The sequence below is a fragment of the Scyliorhinus torazame genome, chromosome 12, assembly GCF_047496885.1.
Source record: "Scyliorhinus torazame isolate Kashiwa2021f chromosome 12, sScyTor2.1, whole genome shotgun sequence".
Lineage (NCBI taxonomy): Eukaryota > Metazoa > Chordata > Chondrichthyes > Carcharhiniformes > Scyliorhinidae > Scyliorhinus > Scyliorhinus torazame.
The window spans coordinates 36,994,296-37,006,899 of NC_092718.1; the positions used below are offsets into that span (position 1 = coordinate 36,994,296).

At 42.6% G+C, this 12,604-nt stretch overlaps 1 protein-coding gene across 3 annotated transcripts in view; it reads right to left on the bottom strand.

The window, feature by feature from the left end:
- Positions 1–221: 221 nt before the first annotated feature.
- Positions 222–12,604, bottom strand: part of galk2 (galactokinase 2) — a 206,237-nt gene continuing 193,854 nt past the window's right edge. For all 3 annotated transcript variants that reach the window (XM_072470681.1, XM_072470683.1, XM_072470682.1), the window contains one exon: positions 222–1,391. In XM_072470681.1, the coding sequence (XP_072326782.1) occupies positions 1,184–1,391 (208 nt within the window). In that variant the 3' untranslated portion in view covers positions 222–1,183. The remainder of the gene's footprint in view (positions 1,392–12,604) is intronic.

Here is a 12,604-nt window from a genome sequence, read left to right on the forward strand (position 1 = left end):
TGTGCACTAATTAACCACTTGGTTGAAACACCATCTTGCACATTTTTAATGCACGCTAGCTGGACTTCAATGATAATGGAGTCTTCCTAGTGGACAATCTACTTAGATCACCTTTCTGTTCTGTTCACATCTGTTTCCTAATGTAGGGTAGAAAAATGTTATCGAACAAAACATTCTAGTCTGAAGGTGCAATGTTAAAAATATCTGGCATAGTACACAAGTTTAACAGCAACATGAATTTTATTTTTTCACCATGGGATTTTCACAGTAACCTGCAGTGTTAATGTAAGCCTATTTGTGACACTAATAAAGATTATTATCTTCATCTCCTTTAGAACATTACAACTGAATTTGATGAGAAACCTCAAATAGAAGCAGAAACAGAAGCAGAGACAGAAAAAGAGGTGGAAGCGGAGATGGAAAAAGAGGTGGAAGCGGAGATGGAAAAAGAGGTGGAAGCGGAGATGGAAAAAGAGGTGGAAGCGGAGATGGAAAAAGAGATGGAAGCAGATCTTGGAGCAGAGAAAGAATCGGCAGAGACAGAAGGAAAGAAAGAAGTAAAGATTGGAGCAGAGACAGGAGCAGAGTCGAGAGCGGAGTCGGGAGCGGAGTCGGGAGCGGAGACAGGAGCGGAGACAGGAGCGGAGACAGGAGCAGAGACAGGAGCAGAGACAGGAGCAGAGACAGGAGCAGAGACAGAAGCAGAGACAGAAGCAGAGACAGAAGCAGAGACAGAAGCAGAGACAGAAGCAGAGACAGAAGCAGAGACAGAAGCAGAGACAGAAGCAGAGAAAGAAGCAGAGAAAGGGGGTGTGATAGAAACAGAGCAAGATGCAGGGAAAGAAGTAGAAACAGAATCAGACTCAGATGCCATTGTATGTGACATGGAATTTTCAGATGATGATTCATTTTGGGTATAGCTAGTTTTTAGTAAAACATTAAGAGTTACAATTACATCTTTTATCATAAAAGGAGCATTGTCAGTAATGGTCTCAGCACAAATTAAAAGAAGGCTTGTGAAGAAACAATGGTTTGTGATGAGCTCAAGTTTCTTGCAAAACTATAAATATTTCATTTGAACAAATGCATCTTAACTACACAAAGCAACACGTGATAAGTGGATCAGCTTACTAGTTTATTTTGGATAAAAGACCACCTAATTCTCACAGGTCTTGCACCTTATTTAAGCCTCATGATAAACTGTAGCTCCTGCTCCAGGTTGGGTGGCAAACAGGCTGTGTGTCTGTAAAGCTGCTCTTTGAATATCAGCTCTGTAATAGACTTCTTGCACCTTTGACAGGAAGCTATCCAACTTGCTGGTGGGCACCATTGATACTGCGCAGCCTCCCCATCCAGCACCAGTTAGCCGTGAGCCAACAGCACCAGATTGCCTGAAAAAAAGATCAATTAATGTAAATGCCATCAGTCAATGAACATTCACTTCTCATATTACAATTATCTAAAAAAATTAACTGTAATTTGGATTCTTAATGCGTAAGAAGTTTGTGTCTATTGCAGTCACTTTACTGTACACCATAAAAATGCTGGTTTCACATGACATGTATCTTTTCTTTCCCCCTCCTTAAATCTCTGTGCTCAACAGAATGGAATATATTAGAATGGAACTTTTCTCAGGTCAGGCACGTGGTGTTCTTTGTGTTGCTAAATTCAGGATGGTTGGCGTAGTGTTGTTCACAAAGACCACAAAATAGCTTGAACTTAAACAAAGTTATAAATTTATTAACACTACTAATTTGGATTCGACACATACTCCTAAAGAATTCACAGTTGATTATGAACATTTAAACTATACTCATCTACAGTTAATCTTAATACTGATATAAACTATGATCTGCTCTCACTCACACTATTTGTACTTATGACTCTCTCTAGCTAACTCCTGCACGCACTCTCCCATAAGACTTAGCATCACTGCCTTATATACGTGTAACTGTAGCTCCCTCTAGTGGCTACTCTAGACACTTCATTAACCCTTGCAGTTCTTAAGAGTTATGATAATACCACAAGGCATAGCAAAACCAGATAGAAAGTTCCCTCTTTCTCACCCCAATGTCAGGAACACACATCATACTGCACTTCCCATGCCTACTAGAAATTCGATTAAGACTGCCCTAACACTTTTCACATATGATCCTTACAGCTGGCAGTTCCAAGAAAAGTTTCATCCCATCAATCTGGGATGGATTTGAATCTCAGTAATATAGGTAAACAGGCAATCAATACCTTACCCATTGTTGTCACCCTAGCACTTGTGAGATTTACAATAATACTGAAGATTAGTGTTTAAAACCAGACAAAACGTAAGGGCCCTATATCAATTTGAAATCTAGTAACAACTGGGCTCAAACAGCCGCTAAATGGATCTTCCATTAACAAAATACAACCAGTGTAGAAAATTTTGATTTGTTTCATTGGTTTAGTAGGGGTACGTATTGGAGGTTATATTAAGGCACATTAATCTCACACTTCACAAGGCTCCACTGGTGGCATGAGCTTCACCGATAGCAGCAACAGGCCATAAAATCAGACCTGCATCCTTGTGGAATTTGAAATGCTTCAGGCAGAACTTTCACTGCAATTGATAGAGAAAATGAATCTGCACTGTAATCATACATGGGCTTGAAGTAGAATAATTTGGTATAACTAGTCCTATGTTGAATTTACCATAGAATCCCTACAGTGCAGAAGGAGGCCATTCAGCCCATTGGCACCAGCCTCTGAAGGAGCATCTTACCTAGGCTCACTCCCCTGCCCTATCCACATAACCCCACCTAACCTGCACATCATTTGGACACCAGAGGGCAATTTCATCATGGCCAATCCACCTAATCTGCACATCCTTGGACTGTGGGAGGAAACCGGAGCACCCGGGGGAAACCCACGCAGACACGGGGAGAAAGTGTAAACTCCATACAGCCAATCACCCAAGGCTAAAATTCAGCCAGGTCACTGGCACTGTGAGGCAGCAGTGCTAATCACTGTGCCACCGTGCCACCCTAGATTCCTCTCACACCATGTAGCCCCTCCACAATAAATGGTAACGTGGGTTTCACTTGGACCTGGCTTGCTCAAATTGACTTTACAAAGAGAAAGAGATGTAACTTAAGCTGTGTGTCCATGTCACGTTTTCAATTACATTGTGCTTTATTGTTCTTTTATCCACGACTGGGTAGTCTGACATTTTTGGTTTTCCCTTTTCCTCTACTTCTGGTTTTCTTCATTATTTGTGGTTGTTGGCAACGCTTAAATTGTAACCACACATGGTGGTGAGCCTGGGCATTTTCCACTTCACAAGACAGGCTGTGAGAGAATGCTACTGTCAATGGCAGGATAACTGGCAGACAACATCTGGAACAGGGTTGGTTCTTCCAATAGAGATGCAACGTAACAGCAAGGCTGCAAAATCAGACAGGGAGCTAACTGTGCAGGCAACCCCAAATTCTTCACCCCAACTTAGGTGGGCATGTTTTAAGGACATGAATTCATCATCCAACATATTTGTAATAATTTGCACAGCGTCAATGGCAAGTGTGTATCTTACAAATGGGTTTCTTTACAATTTGAAGAGCTACCGTAGCCATATGATTAAGTCAAATGATTGACTGTATCATCTAAGACAAGATTGAGGGGGATTTACTTTAAGTAAAGCATACTGGCCCAAGGTCTGTCAGTAATTATCCTTCCTCCCCACCCAAGATTGATTGTATGACAGAGTCAGGAGTCCTGCTTGCAATACTTAGGTTAGTCGAACCCTGTGAAATTGGCCAAGGTTAGGAGTGCAGCAGTGGTGTGCAGGCACTACCCACCACTGCAATGGAAATTCTTGGCCAAGATGCCAATGCAATTACACCAGCAGGTAGGAACATTACTTTAATTCCTTTAAATTGTTTTCAGTTTTCCAGAAACCAAGGGGATTTCTGGAAAATTAAATGAAAAAAAAACATACAAAAATATTGATGCATTGATCCAACAGTGGCCTCTTACAAAGCTACACAATAATTTAGATACATTTGTACCATTAATAATGCATCTCAGCTTTCTTCCAAGGACAGAACTGTCTTTCACCAAGATCATGTAGCAAATGACCCTGTCAGATCACGTGTCTGGTGTGCTTTGTTTGAGGTTTTGTAGCCCCCAAAACAAAAACTTCAAAAAAGTAGAATACTTTTCAAAAGTGTAGTGTTCCTCATTCTGAGTCAAGTATTAATCCGCAGGCATTCAAGCCCATGGGAGAGGTTTCCAGGACACCTGACCCAGAGTAAATCGCATCATTTTAGAACTTTTTCCTTTTGACATCCTGTATTTTCTCTCAATCTCTATGATGTAGTGATACAAAATGAATACTTCTCAGAAATGGAATGAAGAACTAATTTGCCCAGTAATTTTTGTTTCACATGTTGTTTGCCATTGTGTGCACTGGTCTCTGTGTATGTGTCCACATGAGAACGTACGTGTATGGGCCTTCCCACATGTGTGTGCATGTGAGAGAGAGCACAAGACAAAAAATATTTACTTTTATATTCTATATCACTGTCAATGAAGGGGAGCATTCCATATGCTTTCTTAGCAACTTTGTCCACCTGAACTGCTGCCTTTAGGGACCTGTGAACCTGTATGCCAAGGTCTCACTTCATTTACCCCTCTAACCCTCTTAGTATATTCACATTTATTCTGTACTCCCTGCAACTCTCTGACCTCCCTAAATGCATGATCTCACACTTTTCTGTGTTAAATTCCATCTGACACTTTGTCGTCCACCCCACCAATCCATCTATATTATTTTAAGGATTATAGTTATCCGCTACACTGTCCACCACTCGGCCAATCTTTGTGTCATCTGCAAATTTCCCAATCATACCCCCCTCCCCACGTTCACGTCTGCATCATTAATATATAACACAAACATTAAGGGTCACAACACTGAGCCCTGTGGATTGATTTGATTTATTGTCACATGTACAGTGAAAAGTATTTTTCTGTGGCCAAGGGAACGTTCACAGTACGTACATAGTAAACAAAAGAATAATCAGCAGAGTACATTGACAAATGGTACATCGACAAACAGTGATTGGTTACAGTGCGGAACAAGGGGCCAAACAAAGCAAATACATGAGCAAGAGCAGCACAGGGAGTTGTGAATCATATTCTTACAGGGAACAGATCAGTCTGAGGGGGAGTCGTTGAGGAGTCTTGTAACTGTGGGGAAGAAGCTGTTCCTATGTTTGGATGTGCGGGTCTTCAGTCTTCTGTACCTTCCACCTGATAGAAGGTTCTGGAAGAAGGCAATGCCTGGGTGGGAGGGATCTCTGACAATATTGTCTGCTTTCCTGAGGCAGCGGGAGGTGTATACAGAATCAATGTGGGGGTGGCAAGCTTGTGTGATGCGTTGGGCTGAGTTCATCACACTCTGCAGTTTCTTGCAATCTTGGACTGAGCAGTTGCCATACCAGACTGTGATGCAGTTGGGTAGGATGCTCTCTATTGCACATCTACAGAAATTTGAGAGTGTCGATGTAAACATGCCAAATTTCTTTAGCTTCCGTGGAAGTAGAGACGTTGTTGGGTTTTCTTGACTGTTGCATCAACATGAGTAGACCAGGACAGACTGTTGGTAATGGTGACCCCCCAGGAACTTAAAGCTATCGACCATCTCCACTTCGGAGCCATTGATGCAGACGGGAGTGTGTGTCGTGCTATGCTTCCTGAGTCGATGATCAGTCCTTGGTCTTTCCAACATTTAGAGAAAGGTTGTTTTCGGTACACCATGCAACCAAGTGATTTATCTCCCTCCTGTTGTCTGATTCGTCGTTGTTTGAGATACAGCCCATCACAGTCGTATCATCCGCAAACTTATAGATTGAGTTGGAGTTAAATCTTGCCACACAGTCATGTGTGTATAGGGAGTACAGTAGAGGACTGAGCACAAATCCTTGCGGGGCTCCGGTGTTGAGGACTATTATGGAGGAGGTGCTGTTGCCTATCTTGACAGATTGCGGTCTGTTGGTGAGGAAGTCGAGGATCCAGCTGCACAGGGAGGAGTCAATTCCAAGATTGCGGAGTTTGGTTATTAGTCTTGTCGGGATAATGGTGTTGAAGCAGGCGTTGTGGTCGATGAACAGCAGTCTTACATAGGTTGTAGAGGTGTTCGAGTGTTGTTTATGGAGCCAGGGAGATAGCATCTGCGTGGACCGGTTGCGTTGATAGGCAAACTGCAGTGGATTGAGGCCATCTGGGAGGCTGGCAGTGATCCGTCTCATGACTAGCCGCTCAAAGCATTTCATGATAACAGACGTCAGGGCCGCCAGTAGGTAGTCGTTGAGGCAGGCTATCTTGTTCTTCTTTGGTCCTGACATTATGGTGGTCTTCTTGAAGGAGGTGGGGACCTCAGAGCGGAGGAGTGAGGTTGTGAATATATCTGCGAATACACTCGCTAGCTGGTCTGTGCATGCTCTGAGTGCTCGCCCAGGGACTCTGTCGGGGCCCGTCGCTTTCCGCGGATTCACTTTCAAGAAGACAGCTCTAACTTCTAAGGCTGTAATAGTGGGTATGGGTGTGTCCAAGGCTGTTGGGGCGGGTGGCACTGATACATTGGCTGACTGCTGAAAGCAGGCATAGAACTTGTTCAGATCATCGGGTAGGGATGCTCCAGCCCCAGATATTCCGCCTGGCGTTGCTTTATAGCCTGTGATCTAGTGTAGGCCCTGCCATAGACGTCGTGGGTTAGTGTCGTTGGCCTGGAAATCTAGTTTGATGCGGTATTGTCTTTTTGCACCCCTGATGGCTTTCCGCATGACGTACCTGGATTTCTTATATAGGTCACGGTCGTCAGACTTGAACGCCTCCATCCGGGACTTAAGCAGGGAGTGAACCCTTTGGTTGAGCCAGGGTTTCCGATTGGGGAACACTCGTATTGTCTTCTTTGGTACACAGTCCTCAACACACTTACTGATGAAGTCTGTGACGGTGATTGCGTACTCGCCCAGGTTAGCTGCCACGGCCTTGAATATGGGCTAGTCCACAGACTCCAAGCAGTCGCGGAGGATGTCCTCAGATTCCTCAGACCAGCACTGCACGGTTTTATTGACTGGCTCAGCACGCTTGAGTTCTTGTTTGTAAGCCGCAAGTGGAACACCGCTTGAATCAACTATCCAATTGCTATGGGCAGCCATCAACCATTACCCTTTGTTTCCTGTTACTAAGCCAACTTTTTTTAAGGGCGGCACGGTGGCTCAGTGGTTAGCACTGTTGTCTCACAGTGCTGAGGACCCGGATTCGATTCAATCCAATTCCAATTAAGGGCCAATTTAGCATGGCCAATCTACCTACGCTGCGCATCATTGGGTTTGTGGGGGTGAGACCCATGCAGACACAACGAGAATGTGCAAACTCCACATGGGCAGTGACCCAATGACCAATCTGTCATGTGGGACTTTGTTAAACGCCTTGCTAAAATCCTTGCACACCACATCCACTGCACTACCCTCATCAACCTTTCTTGTCACTTTCTCAAAGAATTCGATCAAATTTGTGAGGCAAGACCTTCCTTTAATAAATCCATGTTGACTATCCCTGATTAGTCCATCATACCTTTCTATGTGACAGTTAATCATATCTCTCAAGATTGATTCTACTAATTTGCCCACCACTGACGCAAGACTAACTGGCCTATAATTCTTTGGCATTTCCTTCAATCCCATTTTAAGCAATGGAACCATGTTTGCATTTCTCCAGTCCTCCAGCATCTCCCCTGTGTCTAATGAGGATTTGAAAATCATACTCGGAGCATCTGCTATCTCCTCCCTGACCTCCTTCAGTAGCATTGGAATCAATCCATCTGGCCCTGGCGACTTATCAACTTTCAAGGATTTCAATCCTTCGAGTACTTCCTCTCGCTTTATGATTATCCCATCTAGTATCTCATCGGCACAACGAGGCCGGAGAATTGCGCCCACAAACATTTACTTGCTCATCTTTTTTCATGCCCTCTCTAGATTTTTTATTTCCTTTTGGACTTCATCCCTGCACTTCCTATACTCGTCTAGGCTCTCTGCAGTGCTTAGTTCTTTATGCATATCTTCACTTTCTTTTTCTGTTTGATCTTCCCCTGCATTCCTCTAGACGACTAGGAGCGGGCGCAGGGGTCTAGATTTGGCAGCACCACTCTATATTTGGAGGGGACATGTCTACTTTGTACAATTAGGATTTCTCCTTTTAGTTCTTCCCACTGATTTTCCACAGATTTATCCTCGAGCAGTGTTGGCCAATCCACCTCAGCCTAACCCTAACCCTTATCATTTCTACAAAATTTACCTTCCCCCAGTTCTAAATGTTTATGCCTTATATGCTTTATCTCTGTCCTTTTCCATGGTAATACTAACTGAATCGAACTGAATTGTGATCACTATCCCCAATATGGTCACCAACTGTCACTTCACCCACTTGCCCTTCTTTGTTCCCCAAGACTAGGTCTAGAATTGCATCTCCTCTCGTTGAACAGATTTTCCTGGGCACACTGCATGAATTTCTCTCCCCGAGTTCCCCTTACATTTGATGTCCAGTTGAAATTGGGATAGTTAAAGTCTCCTACTATTACTGCCCTCTTGTTCTTACAGGCAGAAATTTGCCTACATATTTGCTCCTCTATCAGTGTGACTGCCCCTTTTTTTATTTCTATGTTCAATCCCTAAAGCCTCGTCAGGGAAGGGGAAAATCCTCAAGTTATGATCTGGTTAGTGACATTGTAAACCTAGTGAGATAATTTTGTTTAAATCATAAACAATTTTACAAGAACTGGCAATGATTGTCAGTGGCAAAGATTCCGCTATACTAGAATTTAGAAGGATGATAGAAAGTGTCCAACTAGAAACCAGAATGACCCCAATAAACTGCATGCGACTGACACATTTGACAGATAATCAGAGGGCTGAGTTCAGTCCAGCTAAATTTAGGCTTTCTGGCCTAGCTGCTGCTGCAAAGCTAGGCAATTATATTGATTAATCAGCTTATTAGATTAATCAGTGCTGCTGCCAACTTGGCAGTGCCACCTGGGCAGTGCCAAGGTGGCATTGCTAAGGTGCCAGCTGGGCAGTGTCAAGGTGCCCGTGTTCCAGGGGCCACCCTGCGCTATCCCTCTCACCCAGGGGCCTCCTTTGACCAGGGAGACCCCTGGGTGCTGTTCCGCCTAGTCCAAGTTTGTGTGGATCAATGCTGAATGGCGCCCGGCTGTGGCCTCGCTGAGGAGACTGGTAGATCCCGGGAGGCCGGTAGATCCCGGTTAAACACGCCTACATAGGTTTAAAACCTACTTTTGGGCGGGATTCTGATTCCAGCACCTCACGGGACTTTGTATATCCCCACGAGGCGTAAAGGCTTCCGGATTCTACCGGCAACGAGTGCAACGCAGCCGGTTGATCACGCTCTGATACATATCAGCCTTTTCTAATGTGAAGAGGGAGTGGCTGAAAAGTGTCAGTCAGAAAAAAGTACATACGAACACACAAACATACAAATTAAGAGAAGTAGGCCGTTCAACACCTCAAGCTGATCCAATTGTGGCCTCAATTCTACTTTGCTGCCTATCTCAGGACTCAGAAAGATACAGGAGAAGCCAGCGCACTTTGAGGAATCTGGAAAGTTAAGAGTATTGACACTGCCATGAGTTCAAGAAATAGCCCAAGACTGCCTGCACAAAGCTTTGTCCGTCAGTGTGTTCGATATTTACTGCTTACCCATGCCAAGCCCTATTAAATGTTCAGCTTTTGCGCTGCATCTCATGTCCTGGGTAAATGTTCTATTCAAGCTGCAGCTTAGAATTTAGAGATTTTCCTGCACATTAAATTTCAGCTGACATCTACTCAATCTACTAACCTGTCCATGTCCTCCTAAAATCACCTACAATCCTCTTCAGTTAATGCTCCCTGTTTTTCTATCATGTTCCAATGTCGATTTTGGGTGCACCCTAGTCCAAATATTTTTTTGTATATTAAGAAAGATCGTGCCAAAACTGATCTCTTGCAGAACACCACTATTTTAATCATTGCCATCTAAAAACATCTATGGGGCACTATGTGAAGCTCCCTGTTTTTAGCCAATTTCTTATCCACACTGCACAGCCCCTTTAATAGCTCATGCTTTTATTTATCAACAAGTCTCCTTTTGCAGAATCTTTTGAAAATCCACTAATGCAACATCCACAGCAGTTCTTTATCAACACACTCTTATTTCCTCAAAGAACAACTTGGCTTTCATAAATCCATGCTTAATTAATTTGTGTCCTTCTAGACTAATATTAGCTTTATATTATGACCTCTAGAACCTTGGGGACTACCAATGTTAGGGTGAATAATATGTAATTACATGGTTTATCCTTTCTCCCTTCTAAAACACAGATGTATGTTGATACAAGTTCCATATCCAAAGATTTTTGAAAAATTGTAGGTAGTCTCTGCTATTTCCTCACGGACCCTATTGAGTATTCTCGGATGCATGCCATCAGGGCCTTTTGCCAATTTGAGTGCCATCAATTTTTTCAGTACTACATTTTTATCAACAATTATCCTATCCAATTGTTCCACCTCTTCTTGCGCGTTCATATTAGCACATACTGTGCCTCTGTGAAAACTGAGGTCAATTCCTTATTTGGTATGAAGCATGAGGAGTGCTTCAGGCAGGCTGAACCTACTATAAAATATTAGATTTTTTACTATAAAACCATGTCAATCTTAATCCTTCTTGCTTTTGATTTTCCGTAAAGCAGCATTGGGAGCCTGTTTCGGCCCATCAAAACTTTTTTTTTTAATTATTCCATTACATTGATGTTAAATGGGAGCAAGGACAAACAAGAAAGGAGGTGGATAAAGAACTTTCTTTTAATAAATGGGCTACAGTAAGGATAGATTATACGGAAATAATTAAATTTTAAAAGTTAAAAATGAAACAGAATGGGGGAAAATTGAAAGAATAAGAGTCCCCAAGGGGAGTTGAATTATTTTAATTTTAAAATATTTTTAAAGTTTTCCTTTTTCTACCTCAGGGCTAATATTGCAGTACTAAAGCAATGGCAGACATCTGAGTAGATGTATTTTTGTAACATGGACAGGTATTCTGGTTGTGGTATATGAGCTGATCCAGTCTTTTTTTCTGGGTATGTTAGACATCCAGTGTTTGTAAGCATGCCATGCCATTTCCTTCAGCATTTCTGCATACCTAGGCTGAATTAAAAGCTGGGAGAAAATCCATGCTCAGCTCCTGCATAGAGATATAATTCACTGTAGTATTCATTGCACGACTGTCGACAACATTCTTACCCTTGTCTGATGGAATGACCCTACGCCTGGTACGATGTTTATTAGGACTTAACCGTCCTTTGGTTAAGTTGATATTGACTGATATATATACTGTGTGACACTCAAATTCACCGCTATGAGCCCTTAATGTCAAAAGATGATGTAATGGCCCCCACACATATCACTGAATTGTCAGACCGTATAAACATATAAAAATAACAAATTGTAAATATGTCCTATTTGAGTTTTGTACACATTGATTCTATTACATTATTAAACAAAGTTAATTAATAATTATGCACAATATATTTTGAAACACTCCAGGTTCCCCACAGTCTAACTATCAGCCAGTTGTTTTTTTGATCAGTTTGTGAAAATAGAGTCTGGTTGCTTTACATACGAACATACAAATTAGGAGCAGGAGTAGGCCACTCGGCCCCTTGAGCCTGCTCCGCCATTCGATAAGATCATAGCTGATCTGATTTTTTTTTTAACCATTTAGAGTGTCCAATTTTTTTTTTCCAATTAAGGGGCAATTTAGCGTGGCCAATTCACCTACTCTGAACATCTTTGGGTTGTGGGCGTGAGACCCACGCAGACACGGGGAGAATGTGCAAACTCCACACGGACAATGACCCAGGGCCGGGATCAAACCTGGGACCGCGGCGCCGTGAGGCAGCAGTGCTATCCATTATGCCACCGTGCCGCCCTGGCTGATCTGATTTTATCCACAACCCCATGTTACTGCTGAGCCTAGATAATCTTCACCCCCTTGTTAATCAAGAATCTATCTAGCTCTGCCTTAAAAGTATTCAAAGACCCCGTTTCCACCATCTTAGGAAGAGAGTTCCAGAGACTCTCGGCCCACTGAGAGAAAAACATTCTCATCTCTTTCTTAAATGGGCGACCCCTTATTTTTAAACAGTGACCCCCTAGTTCTAGATTCTCCCACAAGAGTAAACATCCTCTCCACATACACCCTTACAAAAGAAAGTCAATACCTTATAAAGGAAAGGACTTTGTATCAGTGTGGACCTAACGGTATGTAACTCATGTTTAGGGAGTATAGTTATATTTTAATGTATTCATATAATTCTGTGTTTCATGTAATTCTGTTTAATGTGTCCTAACGATCAAATGTAACAATTGTATTTAATTGGCAATATGTGAGCTCCATCTGAGAAACAAATCTGTGAATTAGAATTGAATGTAACCACGTGGCTGTTGTGGGCAGCATCATTAAGATCTGTCTGAAAGCCCACTTGAAAGAAAAACTGAACAGTGGCTGCAGATCCTCA